Consider the following 15,348-nt stretch of genomic DNA (forward strand, 5'->3'; position numbering starts at 1 on the left):
AATTTAGACTCTCCAATCAGCCTAACCTGCATGTCTTTGGACTGTGGGAGGAAACCGGAGTACCCGGAGGAAACCCACGCAGACACGGGGAGAACATGCAAACTCCACACAGAGAGGCCCCGGCCGACGGGGATTCGAACCCAGGACCTCCTTGCTGTGAGGCGGCAGTGCTACCCACTGCGCCATCCGTGCCGCCCCTGATATTCCAGAGTTTATATATTAAACAAACCAACATTTATGTAGAAAAACGATTGTGACTTGGAATATCAGATCACAGCAAATACTACAGCACTACTATTAAAAACGAAACACATTAGCCATGTTTAAGGACTGAATGTTTTCTCAATTAAATTAATAATATATAATTGGACCCACATTATGCCATGACCGTGAAATCTATCCCAGGGGGTTAATTTCATGTCTCTCCTATGACTGTCTTTGCAAATATGTACTATAGTGAGTTCACATGGGGTCTCGTTAGAGGGAGAGGTAAACCTTTAACCCCATTGCGTAATGTCATTAATATACACTCACTGAGCACTTTATTAGGAACACTTATAGCTGGTGACTTTTCACACACAACAGTCTCTAGAGTTTGCAGAGAATGGTGTGAAAAACAAAAAACATCCAGCGAGCAGCAGTTCTGTGGGAAGAAATCCCTTGTCAATGAGAGAGGTCTGAGGAGAATGGTCAGACTGCAAAAAGCTGACAGGAAGGTGACAGTAATGTAGATAACCACATGTTACAACAGTGGCATGCAGAAGAGCATCTCTGAACATGCAATGCATCAAACCTGTAGCATAGGCTACAGCAGCAGAATACTTAAGTCTAAAAAATATGTCTAATTAATACCTAATGAAGTGCTCATTGAGTTTACATTGGTCAAGGAAATGTACATTTTCTCAGAAAGGGGAGAGAATTTCCACAGCTTTAAAAAGTTCAGATTATCCCAACAATAAAAAGTTGTAATCTACAACCTAATTATTCAAGTGGGTAACCAGCTAGTCAAACAAAACAAAATAACAATAATATCTGATAATATAAAAAGAATCAAGATGACGCATACTGTCAGTTGCAATTAATTATTTTCATACTAGCTTATTATTTTACCATTTGCTGTGATCTATTCCAAGGCCAGTCTATGAATTCATGTATTTTGTCCCATATTATTCCATTTCCAGCAATTTTATATTAATCTACCAAATTAGTCTACCAAAAATGTTGATATGTGGCATGTTAGCAATTGTTAGGAAATAGCAAAGTCGCCATGTCTATGCAGGATAATGGCTTTTACAGGTAAATGAGGCAAAAACCTACTGTATTAGGTTCACACAATGCATATAAATGACAGATTTCCCAACTCCATCATTCTGCATCATCACATTATTACAAATAGACACTTGACATTGGAAGTGTCATTGGAATCGTTGCACATCAGAAAAGAGGACAATAGCCTACTGCTTTCAAAGAAAGTACCCTACCGCAGATAATTACATCAGCTAATAGTGTTTTCTCTGACACATCCCTACCTGCACGGTGAAAGCAGGAAAGGTAGTGTGCTGCTGGGTGAGCAATGCTAGGTTTATGCTCCCTTGTGACACCACAGCCTCAGGAATCCTGAAAGATTGCACATTAAAAAGAACCAGCCTCACCTTGCCTCACACCTCTAAGCCCTTCTCTAAAATGCACTTTGGGGCCCTGCAAATTGATTAAATGCCACTGAGAAGTTAACGACGCAATCGCTGAATCACACCATCGGAATGCCAATGAGCTTGGGTGCGAGGCCCGGGATCCAGAGTATTCTGCTCTCACCAGCTCGCTCGCAACTGCAGCACTCCAGCACCTGTCTAACTGAGCAAGATGGGTCTCCAATGCACAGACCAAAGGACTGTTCAAAGTCTGGCCAAAAACTGTTTTGTTTTTATGACATGCATTGAATAGTAATCGTGTTCTTGGTGATAGTTGTACAGGAGCTTTTTCATAGGCTCCTGTATTTACACCAGTCTATAATTGCAAAAGAAAAGAAAAAAAAATACAATAGAGCTCATCTTGCTTACTCTTGAGCTTGTCTGTCTCTTGTAAAGACTATTACCAGTAAAGACTGTAGTTCACTAAACAATCATGCTTGGATGGAGTTTAAGCCATGTTTTGTGAATGGCTTTGTCACTGGTTTATTGTTGAATTAAATGATTCACTACAAATAAAAGAGAGAATGTCAAATCAAAACATGCCTTAAACAAACAAGCCTTAAATGGAATACCCTGACAAGGTATTAATGTCTCCCACCTCCACCAGTAACCAATGATTCCCACCCCCTCCACATGCCCTTTCTGAATCCTGTTAACTCCTCCAATATCTCTGTAATGCTGACATAATAGTACATTCCAGAGACCTATAAGTAGCCTTAATTAACAAGACCAATATGACAAATCAGCAGAGGGTGGTGAGGGGGCAGAAGGGACGAAGGGGCAAATTTCATGACTCTTACTTAATCTACCTGAAACCTTCCAGGGTCCATATTCCACCCCCAGGCCTGTTACAGGTTATGCCGATCCATTACCTTGCTGTTTAGTATCCTCTATTACACATCTACCACCTCCACTGCCACTATAGAGAAACGTATGCCCAACAGCTAGCTCATGCCCTGCTATAAGGCAGCATTTCTATGAGCAATATAGGCAGATACAGCATAAGATTGTGTTTTTGTCTTGCATTGTCCGTCCCATACACACTCACACACACACACACACACACACACCCCACATATCTTCCTGAGACCCGGCAGAAAGGGACAATTAAATGTCCCTTATTGTGTAGGTTTCATCATAGTAGAATCTATGGCTCTTGAGATTAAGACCAGAGACTTATATACCCTGCAAAAACTAGGCTTTAGAAATTCGTGACCATACCTCACCGAAATAACTTATGCTGTTCTCCGACTCAACAAAAACTGTTGCCTCTCCGGTTTTTACAAGAAATGTAATTTCATTAGTATTCCTGCACTGCAGGGCTAGCCCCTAATTTTCTGGAATAATACACATTAATTATGTGTCTCAATCATCTCAAGATCATTTTCTCTCTAGGTTTTATAAAGAGATTACAACTGAAATAAATACTGCATGACCTTAAAATACTTTATATTATATTATTCTTAAAATATATGTTCGAAGGGACATAAATCAGTGTCTTATCATTATCCACTATTGTATAGGATGGAGGAAAATGATGTTCAGAGATATTCTCTGCTGTTAAGATTTTTTTTCTATGACCTACACTGTACCTCCCCTTAGGATGTTAAAAAAGGTAGTGCACATTTTTTCATGAATTTCGAAAGTGAGGATGAATATCTGGTGCTTGGAAATTGTGCACAATGGTTGCCAATTATGAATGTGCCTAAATTATTATAACCATGTACTATATTCACAGGGAAGTGTATGTGAGAGTTCTATAATTTGACTAACTACCAAACACATTAAACATTTTAAGAAATAGAAAATTATTCTAGGTTTCTCACTGTACACAAAATAACAAAATAAATAAAAGTTAACACTTAGCGGCATGAGGCAGGGGTGAGATACACTTTGGCTGCAGTCCATAGTTACTGGATTTGACAAAGCTGACCATGCATTTGCACTCAAAGAAGATTTTAGAAGGTTTTGTTTTTACTTTGAGGCATGGCATATCAAACTAGACATATTTATTCAATTAAAATTAAAAGGAAAAACAGGTCTCCTAAAAACACAAGGTATGACCTTATACCAATTCAAAAAATATGCCACAGACAATTCCACAGACCTAGTTTTAACCCTTGTTTAATTCATTAAAACTAAGAGTGTGTTTGTTTTTGTTCAGTTGACCTTGTGACACATACACAGTAAAGATGTGTAGACAAAACAATTTGGAAACTACGCGGTTTCTGAATACATAGCTGATTTCAAGGTGAACAGAAACCAGACATTTATTAAAATACAATGTGCATTCTGGGAAAGATGAGGACTGCACCTGCCTCACACCGTCATCTCCCCCCAAAGCTCATACTGCCAGATCAATGCGTGCTGCATCTAATGCACCTCTTTATGTGCCTTATGACAATCCTATTCTCCTGACAAGACACTGTCCCAGGAAACTAATACTTCTCGATGAGGTGCTTGATACCTCCATGGTCCCAGTAGGCATTAGTCTCCTGGACACTTAAGCCCCCTGGTAGCTTCTGCAGCCCCATCCATCTAAAAACAGCTAAAGTTCATGAGATTTGCCAGTAGTTACTGTAAGCCCATAGATAAAAATGAGTCAGTTAGAGGACAATTTTATTTGATTTATTTGAATTGTTCCTCACTGACAGCGCCGTGTAAACCCCTGAGGTGAAGATAAAGGCAGTTGTCCTGAAAGAAACAGCATGCATGACTGCTGTCAGTACTTCATAGGATCCTTGAGGGGAATACTTGTAAATCGGATTTGGGTCACCGTTATGGAACAACAATATATTGCTATATATTGAATGTATAATGCAATATATTCAATGGTATTTGATAAATAATTTGAATATACTAGTCATTAAATACAATGGGCTCTGGACTTATTGGCACCCTTGATAAATATGCAAAAAAAAACATATTTAATAAGAATAGTTTTTTATTTTCCCCAATGTATTTCCCCAAAAAACAGGCCTCACAATTATTGGCACCCCTGGTTTGTGCAAACACCCCTAGCAAAGATGACAGCCATGAGACTTTTCTTATAATTTGTGATAAGGCTAGAGAACACACTGGGGAGGATCAACCATTTCTCCATGCAAAACGTTTCACAATCATTGTGTGGATTTTGTGTGGATTTTGATGTATGTTCGGAGTCATTGTCTTGCTGGACAATCTACCAAGTCTCAATTGACAAAGAATACAACAGATTTTAAATAATGCCCCTGGACCACAGGTAGCAAAACATTTCAAAAACATGAATGACCCACCTCCATATTTGACAGTAGGTATGAGGTGCTTCTCCCTGTATGCATTCCTCTTGTGCCGCCAAACAAGTTGATGATGTGTATTGATGTTTCATGACACCCTTCCAAACAGTTTGCTGGTATGGAGGTGCCATTTTATGGTTCTTTTTGAGACTTGGTGATGCAAAGATGCAACCAATCTCTTAAACTGGTTCTTTATGGCCTCCCTCCCCATCTTCCTCACCAAGTGCGGACAATGTGCACTTGCGTCCTCTTCCTGGCAAGTTTGCAACCATTCCATATGTTTTACATCTTCTTATTGTTGCCTTTACAGTGCTAAGTGGTATATTAAACCATTTATGTATTTTGTTTCTACCCATTACCGGATTTGTGATGGTCAATTACCATCTGTTTCTTCTGAATTGACAGTTCTTTGGCTTTTCCCATGTTAATCAATGACAATGGGATTAACTAAATTTTATTAAATAAAATTGTATTGCCAATTTCACTTTGTTTGATTTTATTCACAATGATTGTTAGGGGTGCCAATAATCTTGACACATGGTTTTCAGAAAGAAAAAAAAGATTACTTCATCGAAATAGAAATTGAGAGTAAATGTATTGAGATAAAAGTATATTGTTTTTACATGTTTGAACATAACATAGATTATTATGTATTTTACTGCGTTTATTATTCTGTATGCAAACTTTTATCTTAATTCTATCAAGGGTACAATTTTGGAGCCCGATACATGTTACAATATTGTCATTTTTTAATATAATATTGTCAATACATTATGTTGTGTTCAAAAGTACCCCAATGAGACCAAAGCAGCAATGATTTCTGTATTTTGCTATGTACTTTTCCACAAATGTCTATATACAAATTACAATATACATTTCAAGTGACAGAAGTAACTTATTTCACACAAGCCAGTGTTATGTATTGAATGCACTGCTGCGTGTAGTTCAATGCTGAAAATATTACCAGAACAGCTTTCCATAGTAAAAAAAAATCAATATTGGATCTCTGTATAAGGGAAAAAGATATTTTGTTGCGTTAGAGACGTGTGGTTGTCCTTTCAGCAGTCAGTCATGGCATGCAATAAGGCAACCTTTTCCGATAAAAGGGCAAAGATATATGCTGCAGAGAATCAAACAGCAGGGCTCTTACCTCCACATATAAAATAGGAAAAATCCCGATTTTATCTCCCAGCATGCCTTCTGCCCAGTTGTCATCCACTCTCCGGATCACAGTCAGTATTTCATCCTGTAGGCCAGAAAATACCCAAAGTGGAGTGTCAGGTTTTTAACAGCTTTTTTAGACAGCAGTCAGTCACAGTGAGGGATGTGTATACAAAATGATCTGTCCCTTTCAGGGCACTGCTGGAGCAAAGGTTTCCATACACAAACATACACACACACAAACACATGCACATACACACCGACACACACAAAAACACATCCACAAATATATACACACGCACACACACACAAACGCATGCACACACACACAAAAACACACCCACACACACTGTGTACAGAAATACATGCATACAATCATCGATGAACACGAACAGCAAGCAGACGCACATATGGACTCAGGCACACACACACACACTTGCACTCGGGCACACACACACGCACACCCACACACACACACACACATACACACACACACTCAGGCACACACACGCACACACACACACACTCACACACATACACACACACACTCAGGCACACACACGCACACACACACACACTCACACTCACACTCAGACACACACACACACACTCGGGCACACACAGGCACACGGCAAAGGGAGGCACTGCTATAGTATTGATTTAGAATGCTCCAGAGGGTGCTGCACTTTCAGAAGCCGGTTGTTCTATAATTCATGATGAAATATGGTTCAAAGGTAGTGAGACCCACACTATTTATATTGAATTGCCATAACAGCAGGACACTGGCATTAAACGCACTACCTACTGGCTAAACCCTCTCCTCTCCTTTAAAGTTCTCTCCATAACCTTAGACAGTTACTGCTCCATAAGCCTGCTCCTCCTCCACAAGCACCAAGAAACTTGGTACTCCACTTGATTAAAAGCTCTCCCTTACAAAGGAAGTCACATAACTTACTTGGTCCTGCTCATTCTTACACAGTAGTATCACGAGACTATGTTCCCTTCTCACCACCTACTCATGGCAGCTTACTCACTGCTGCATTACTCAATGTTTTGCACATATGCCCTTATTCTTGTTGCTTTTGTCATGTCCAGAGAGCACACCTTGCAGTTAAGTCCTCGTAATTCACTGTGGCTACGCAATATGTTCAGAATTATACAGCAAAATCATTGAACACAGTTCATAGTGCATGTGTAAATATAGCCCATATGCACAAGAGAGCTGAGGACACACAATGAGGGTGTCCTTACAGAAATACATTGCATATACAGAATAAGTATTGAGTACATTCCAATTCATTTCAAATATGTTGACCTTTTGGGAAAAAAAGTTATGATAATTATATTTCTCAACAGTGTACATTTCAAAACATATATATTTGCATATCTGACAGCTGCAATAATATTTATTTGTTCATAAATTGTGTTTTGTTTCAATATCTTTTCTGTCCCTAATATTATATTTTATTTCAATAATGCAGTACTTGCTACTAAAGGGTGGTGGATGGCACAATGTACAAGCAGTTTTTGGATGGTATATAATGTGTCAGGTGTCAGGACAGAAGAACCAACAGCAACCCAGAAAAAGGCAGGCCAGGCAGACAATGGTCAAATGGTGGCGGACAGATACAACAGGGGTAATCAAGCTCATAATCGGGGCCACGGGCAAAAGTCCAAGCACAGGGCGAACAGGTGTAACAGAGGTAATCCAATTATTGGTCGAGGTCACAGGCGAAAGTCCAAACACAGCAAGACAGTCAGAACGGGCAAAGGTACAGAACATGAACCAAGAAGCGTAATCCGAATAACCAAGCAAAGTCCGGTAACGAGTGATCAAAGACAGAACAGAAGGGTAATCCAAAAAATAGAGGCCGGGGGTACACAAAGAAGATCGTTCCACAGGACAGGCAGGCAGAAAAACTCTGGAAAGAATGGAGTGAATACATAACAATCTGGCAAAGCAAAAAGGCAGACAGGCAGGTTTAAACACACTGAAATGACATTAGTGAGTGAAGGGAGACTGATAACAAGACACAGGTGAATGAATTAATAAAACTACAGAGAGTGAACTGGGAAATGAGGCACAAAAGACAACACAGGAAATAGAAAACGCTACGGCTGGGGAGTGTGACATAATGGCATCCCAGTTACAGTCCAGGGGGAGAGAGGCAAGAGCTACCAGAAGCCCTTGTCTCTCGACCTTTTCTCCAGTCCGATGGAGCTGGTTGCTAATTAAGAGCTCTGGGAGAGCTGGGAATGTGATGCCTGAGCCAACATTAGCATTAGGGACACTAATGCTCCCCACTGGTGTGGGTGAAGGACTGGCGAACGGCCGGTTCCCTGGTAGATTTATTACACACACAGAGTGCCAGACCAACAGGGAGAGAAAGGCAGGCTTTCTCTCCTCTTTCCTCACTCTGAAAAAGAACAATCACAAAAGCCAACAAAAGCAGCATATTTTATCAAAGGCCCTGTGCACCAGGGCTTCTGGCAGGCCAGACATAATCAGAGTTCATTTTTCATAAATCATCCTTCGCTTTCTCCTCCTGATCCAAAAGCCCAGGAATAATGATAATGAAGATCATCCCCTGCGTTTTCCCCCAAGGACCACAGTCATGGGGTAGAGGCAATTGGCCTGGCCCTCCCCTGACAAGAGGATCTAAAACGGATCGATTCCGCCTTGCTGGCAGCACAATGGAGCTGTAGCGCATTTGGGTCGGTTGGCTGGGCTCCATTCAGTCCAGTTTCAACCGTGTGTGAGGAGAAACATTGTGTTGCTTTGAATATTCAATAATACATCTTGTATGCTGCATAAAAGGTACATTGAGCTTTGAGACGTGCACAGTTTAGTGTGAATACATGTATGTGACCCACACCTGAAATGGAAGTTTTGCAGGTCAGTGTCTGTTGACTGAACATCACTGTGCTGCTTCTGCTGGCTTGATCACTATCAATTTCCAATTGAATTTGCTTATACTTCTGAACAAAAATGTTTGTCTATAATTAATAAAAAGACGTTTGTTGATAATGAATAAGATGAATTTCTCTATGACATTTCATTTCTGAACAAACTGCAGTGCCTTTCAGATATGAACATATTTAATAAATATTTATGTAGCTGGTGAATAATGGCCCCCTTTCTCACTGGATGTCAACTCAAATACTAAGTGTTTGACACTCAGAATCTCAGTAGAAATTGAATGAAAGTGTAATTTTATGCAGTGGAAGTGGCATATGATTCATTTTAACAAATGATATATGTCATACACCAGATACAGAAAAAAGTCACAGATAATCAGTGGTGGTTTTCTATCAGATTTTAGAAACTGGACAGATTCGGCAAGCTGTCTCTCTGCTCCAACTGCACAGCGCAGTTATCTTCCATCTCTGCTCTGGCCTGCTCTGCCTCTCTCTTCGGTTCCAGAGCTTCCTCTGGGATGCCAACGGGAGAACGGGGAAAGACAGCGAGATCGCAGGCGCCCTACCGATTGCATGCAAGCTCTGGCGCATTTGCCTGCTGACAATGCAACCCCACAAAAGCAAATTACTGCACTAAGGACTTGAAACAGACTAGTGGCGGAATACAAATGAGGGAGGTGTGGGGGATGGGGCACGTGGGAGATACAGAACCCTAATGATCAAATCCATGGTTTTGCCTCCCAATTGGTCAGGCATTGCATGTGGAGGAGCCAGGCAGAGAATGATAAATTCGACTCTGTGAAAGATGATCTCTCTATCCCGAGCTTTATTCCAACATAATTACATACATTATAGAGATGATTTGGGTACCTGGAAATTGAGTCACTGAATGTGTAATGAACTCCTACTGTCACCGTCTGACGTGCACTTTTGAGAAAAGATGAAAAGATCATCTTTACTTTGTCCAAAAGACTGCAGTCTATAATTTACATTTCTTCACTGGAATTGACCTCACAGAAAGGTCTGAAAAATCAGCACCAATGACATGCTAAATATCAGCCAGGCAAGTGAGATAAATAGAATTTTCAGTTCTTAGAATTAAATAGCGTAAGTAGTTAACCCAAGGCCCCGCACAGTAAAAGTAAGCCTGTATAAGCATTCAAAAAGTTTGAGCCCAACAGGGAACAGCGCAGTATAGAAATCCTAATCTACAAATCCTAACGGCAGCATCCTTAAACATCACAAAAAGCACTGATGTCCTATCTGAGGAGTCCAGAATCAGAGGAGAGACTGGCAAGTGTTTCCACAATAGCTCGGAATCTGAAGGCAGATATCAGGGTTTAATCCTCTGAAAGGATACAGTGATTCACATGGAGACTACCTAAAGAAGTTAGCAGTTAAATGTACTTCCATAGTCTAGGTCGTAGAAGGCCCAAGGGGTAAAATGTTCTTTGGCAATGACTGAAGAGGCCATCAGATGCAGAGAAGTAATAAACTGTTATTCACTGACCTGCTGTCCCAGACTGAAATTCAGCAATCCCCCATCACTCCATCCCTAATATCAATTATCACTGTTCATAATAATATTTATTTGTTATTCAATACAGTGTGGCCACTTTATACAGTATAAAGGGCAACTTCATAAGACCTTTCCCAAACATAGAAATGCTGCCATAGGCATAATATGACCTACCTTGAAAAATAAATAAAATAAAAATTACAGGCAGAACTGTTCTAACATGTGTTTTAATTTGTACCTGATGTACTATATCAATTATATAATGTCCAACATTTATTTGCAACTGTTTCTTAATGTCTTTCATAAAGCATACACAATTATCGATTATAATGATGTATTTACCACTTTATGAAGGAAAGGAATGAAAATAATGAAAATAAGTTTATGTAGGAATCATTTATGCTGCACAGAATTTAACCTTGCTGAAGAGTACATGTATCCCACCATATATGACAAAATGGGCCTCATGCAAGAACATTTTTGTATTCTTATCATTCAGACAACTAACCTAAATGAAGATGTCCATTATATATACAGTACAGTTGGTGGATTTCCGTCGGATAGATGGCCAATAGGATTAACAAGAAAAAGGGACAACTGCTACCTGATTGGGTAGACTGCGGTGATTCGTTTTTGGCAAAACATAAATTTATGGCGAACCGTTGTTCTGAAATCATATGAGGTGAGAAATGCAGTTTCTGAATCTTGATTCGTATTTGATCTGCAATGGCGAGTTTGAAATTTTGATTTGATTACCGGTAAGTACTGTGTGCCAGCTGTGCTGTCTTGCACTGCATGGCTCTTGTTTACATGACTGGAAAACAGGACCACTTTTAATGTTGTTCCTACCTAAGAAAAGATTCTAAGTATGACTAAATTGGTGAATGCACCAAGTTCACTTAAATCACTAATTTCAAGAGATTTAAATGATTTTTGCATGGGGAATCTCCTATTTATTATTATTATTATTATTATTATTATTATTATTATTATTGTTATTATTATTATTATTATTTCACACAGAAGGAAAATTATACTAAAATTATACTATACAACAATTGTAGCAATGGACATAAGGCAGCCATAAGCTGGAGGTCTGTTCAAAGAGACTGTTGAATGTGGAATGTAAAGGTTAGCTGGACTAAAACACACTTAAAGCCAGTTTTACCAGGGAGACAACGTCTCTAATAGAAGCCACCTAGTGTAATTAAATTCGCTGCTCCCTTAATGAAGCTGTAATGAGAGGTGGACTCAATGTGAACACACTTGACAGCAAACAGGGTGAGAGCAGTGTCTCAGTGCATGGAAAAGAAAGCCTGTGTCCAGGTGAAAGAAACAACCTCCCTCTACAAATTCCCTTCTCCCCAGGGAATAATAGGGAGATGAAAAGCAACAACTGAGAGACTGTGATTGAAAACCATCAGAATTTTCTGTTTTCCCCTGAGACTGATGTGACTTGTATTTCACATATGATGTCTTTGCTTATGCTTGTTAAACCAATCTCCTGAAGTGGTTATAATGAAAGATTTCAGAATCAGGGATTCTTTCTATTTTCTCAGAATTTCCTTAAATATAGTGCCATCATGAAAAAGCACTTGTTCCCTTCCTGAGTTCCTTGATTATTGCACATTTGTCAGACTGAAGCTGATGTAGTTTTTCAAGATACTGTCTCTTTTAAAACGAATTATTGTTATTGCAAAGAACAACAAACTACAAAATGATGTTTGCCCAGAGTTCCCTTTTAATTGCAATAAAAAAGAAATTACCTTGGTGAAAGCCAAACAGTCTTTGTCCTGGTCCTTGTCCTTAACCTCAAAGTCATAGAGAGCCTTGCCCTGGGGTGGGGTCTGGGACAAGGGCTTGATGCACTGGATGTAGCTGGCTGGCAGGAAACCATGACTACCATTTAGCTCCCCATGGAACCAGTTCTCATCCACCTTTCGACGCAGAATGATGATGTCCCCCTTGTTGAACTTGAGGTCACCTGGTTCTTTGCCCTCATAGCTGTAGAGAGCTTTCCCACAGGGCAGCTGAGGAACATTCTGGAAAGAGGCAGAATTGAGACAGTCAAGGACAGATGCAATAGTGGCAGCAAACAGAACAAGCATAGTGGCCATAGTACACTTGGAACAATCTGTTCAGTCAAAAAACCTGACTTCGGAGAAGACATTATATAGACCTAGTCGAGGGTCATTAAACAGAAAAGGCAATCCTAATTAAACACATCAAATAGCTACTGTATTAATTGGGCTTGATTAATGAAATTATTGTCTTAAAAGAGATTAGCCACATAGAATACACAATCAGATGATGCAGGAAATTCACCATTCACCACAGACCACATGCAAGGATATGCACACACAAACAATTTTATGTAATTTGAAACCGAAACAATTCATAGGTCTGGCCAATGACTACCACATAAGACTTATTCTTAGACGTGAAAGACCAGCCAGCCAGCCTGTGGAATGAGTGAGAAAAAGAGTCAAGTTTTCCCTCTCTGACTAGTTTCCATCTGAGGGCACTGTAAATAAGCCTGAGGCCACAGGCTGTTTGTATCTCATGAAATATGAAAAGCCACCTTGGTTCTTCAACAGAAAAAGATGAAACAGAGAAAATTACTCTTCATTACCTTTTCATGACTGTAGGGGATGGGAGAAAAGAGGACTAAAAGAGTACTAAAATAGCTGGGGGGGGGGTGATAGAGGGAGGAAGAAAAAAATCTGAATGAAAGAGGAACATAAGGAGAGACAGAGAGGGGGAAAGGGAAAGAGTGCAACGGAAAGGATGAAGGATTGCGGGAGCAGGGAAACTATCGCACAACCATCCATCGCCTCATTAGACACACATCATTATAAGCTAATATGCAACACATTTGTTTGGGATTCCATTAGCACTGCTTCGAGGGAGAACACCAGGGACAGCTGGTAAAGCTGTGCTGCAGGAATAGCATGAATGCTTACAGGTAGAGCGATACCTAGTTAGAGCCACAGTCATAGCCACCCTCGGGGGGAAAACTGTACATAATGTTGCTATCTTGACCGTGACTACCCGGCACTGCAGGTAAAGGCATCATGAGAAAACCATGGGTGGGGAACCCCGCTCCTGGAGGAAAGTATCTGTCTCTGGATTTCATCCCAGCTTTTATAAACTCTTTCCTTATCCTTCCACAGTATCGACCAACCCCATATCACCCCACCTGCAGCTATCAGAACAGAGCTGGTGAGTAACAGAAGAGTGTACCCCAGCAGTTGCTTTCCATCACTTATCTGCAACAAATGAAACATGAATCCTACATCGCTCTCTCAGAAGAGAGGTCTCAATAGGGTTCTATTCTAGTGCGCTCAAAATACTCAACACAATCCTCCCACTGTGCTTGAAGGGCCAATGTTCTCTCTTACCATAGCTTAATGGCTGCTTCCTTATATAAGGGGCATGGGGTCTGCTTTAACAGCCAGCAGAGCTCAATGACAGGTAAAGGTTAGAGAGTTGGTGAGGCAAGGACCAGCAAGGGAAGGAGGGTCAGGGAGTAGGTGATGTTCCCTACATGGTAATTCAGTTACCTAATGAATGTGAATGTTTTAGAGGTCTCATTGTCTGTAAATGTCAGCATTAGTAACATTATAGAGAATAATTATGGTTTGAATGGATTTCGCCGGAATTCAGAGGACATGATTTACAATGCCATTCGCAAATTAAACCTATTATTTCAGTTGGAAATAAAGTGCCTCTGACATGATTTTTTTGAACTATTACCCTGGAAGGACCTGTTGCCAAGGTGACGGAAAGCACATAAATTTATATTTAATGTAGTCCACTGATGAAGCCACTCATATTTGTAATTGCTGTAGCAAATATAACATTCAGATTAATGATTTTGGTCAAGTTTATAGTCAAACTGCAAGCCTCTTGAAATGGACCTTGAAAGAGGTGTGGGGAGTAACTTCAATGGCCTGCAGGTTTACAAGTTTACTGACTCAAATACTCAAACACTTGTGTCAGTGCAGGAAGGTTGCAAGAGTGCAGTGCACAATGAAGACTGGTACTGTAGATATGAAAGGTCGGTGGTAAATACACAGCTCCCAGCTCATTCAGGGGAGAAGTCAACATTGTGTGTGACAGACGGCTCTGACCCTGACAACAAACAGCACATATAATGACTATATCCACACTGTCGTCATTACTATTCGTCCACCAGTGCTGCAACAATCTGTTCCCTTCCCGCAAAGTTGGCTGTGACCGTGTTACTTCTGACAAAACCAAAAGAAAAACACCTGGGAAAGGACCAGAACGGGAACGGGCCAGGAATCATGTAAAACACCGAGCTTTAGGCCCTGACTTCACACACAGTGACCCATAACCATCACCCTGCGAATGTATCCCGAAAACCAGCTCTCTCTAGGCAACCACAACCATGCAGAGAATACCTCTCCCCTATTTTGCAATAACACACAGCCTAGAAGAAAAAAAGTGTGTACACAATATAACAGGACATGTAATGAAAAGTTTTATCCCTTCTCCAATCATCACTGCGTTTCTGTCCTCGGCGAGCCAGGAGATCCAATAAATGGCCTGTATCAGAATGCTTCATCGCCGCCCTCTTCTCGCCTTCACCCCAAAAGCAATAAAAGTAATGTCTGCCAGCAGCAGTGAGGATGCTTTATGTGTGCTGCTGATCTCAATTACTCTGTGAAGCTCTTTAAATATTAATAGAAGAGGAGTCCCCTGGAACGATCTCTGCTGTGTTCACAGCACCACACTGAACCGCATAACCCTGAACGCGTCA

At 40.4% G+C, this 15,348-nt stretch overlaps 1 protein-coding gene across 1 annotated transcript in view; it reads right to left on the reverse strand.

Moving 5' to 3' along the window:
* LOC133124648 (E3 ubiquitin-protein ligase SH3RF3-like) overlaps positions 1-15,348 on the reverse strand; it is a 123,527-nt gene that overhangs the window by 31,026 nt on the left and 77,153 nt on the right. The window contains exons 2-3 of the mRNA XM_061236030.1: positions 12,329-12,604; positions 6,114-6,209 (exon numbers count right to left, since the gene is read on the reverse strand). Of these exons, the coding sequence (XP_061092014.1) occupies positions 6,114-6,209; positions 12,329-12,604 (372 nt within the window). The remainder of the gene's footprint in view (positions 1-6,113; positions 6,210-12,328; positions 12,605-15,348) is intronic.

This window comes from Conger conger, chromosome 3 (assembly GCF_963514075.1).
Source record: "Conger conger chromosome 3, fConCon1.1, whole genome shotgun sequence".
Taxonomy (NCBI): Eukaryota; Metazoa; Chordata; class Actinopteri; order Anguilliformes; family Congridae; genus Conger; species Conger conger.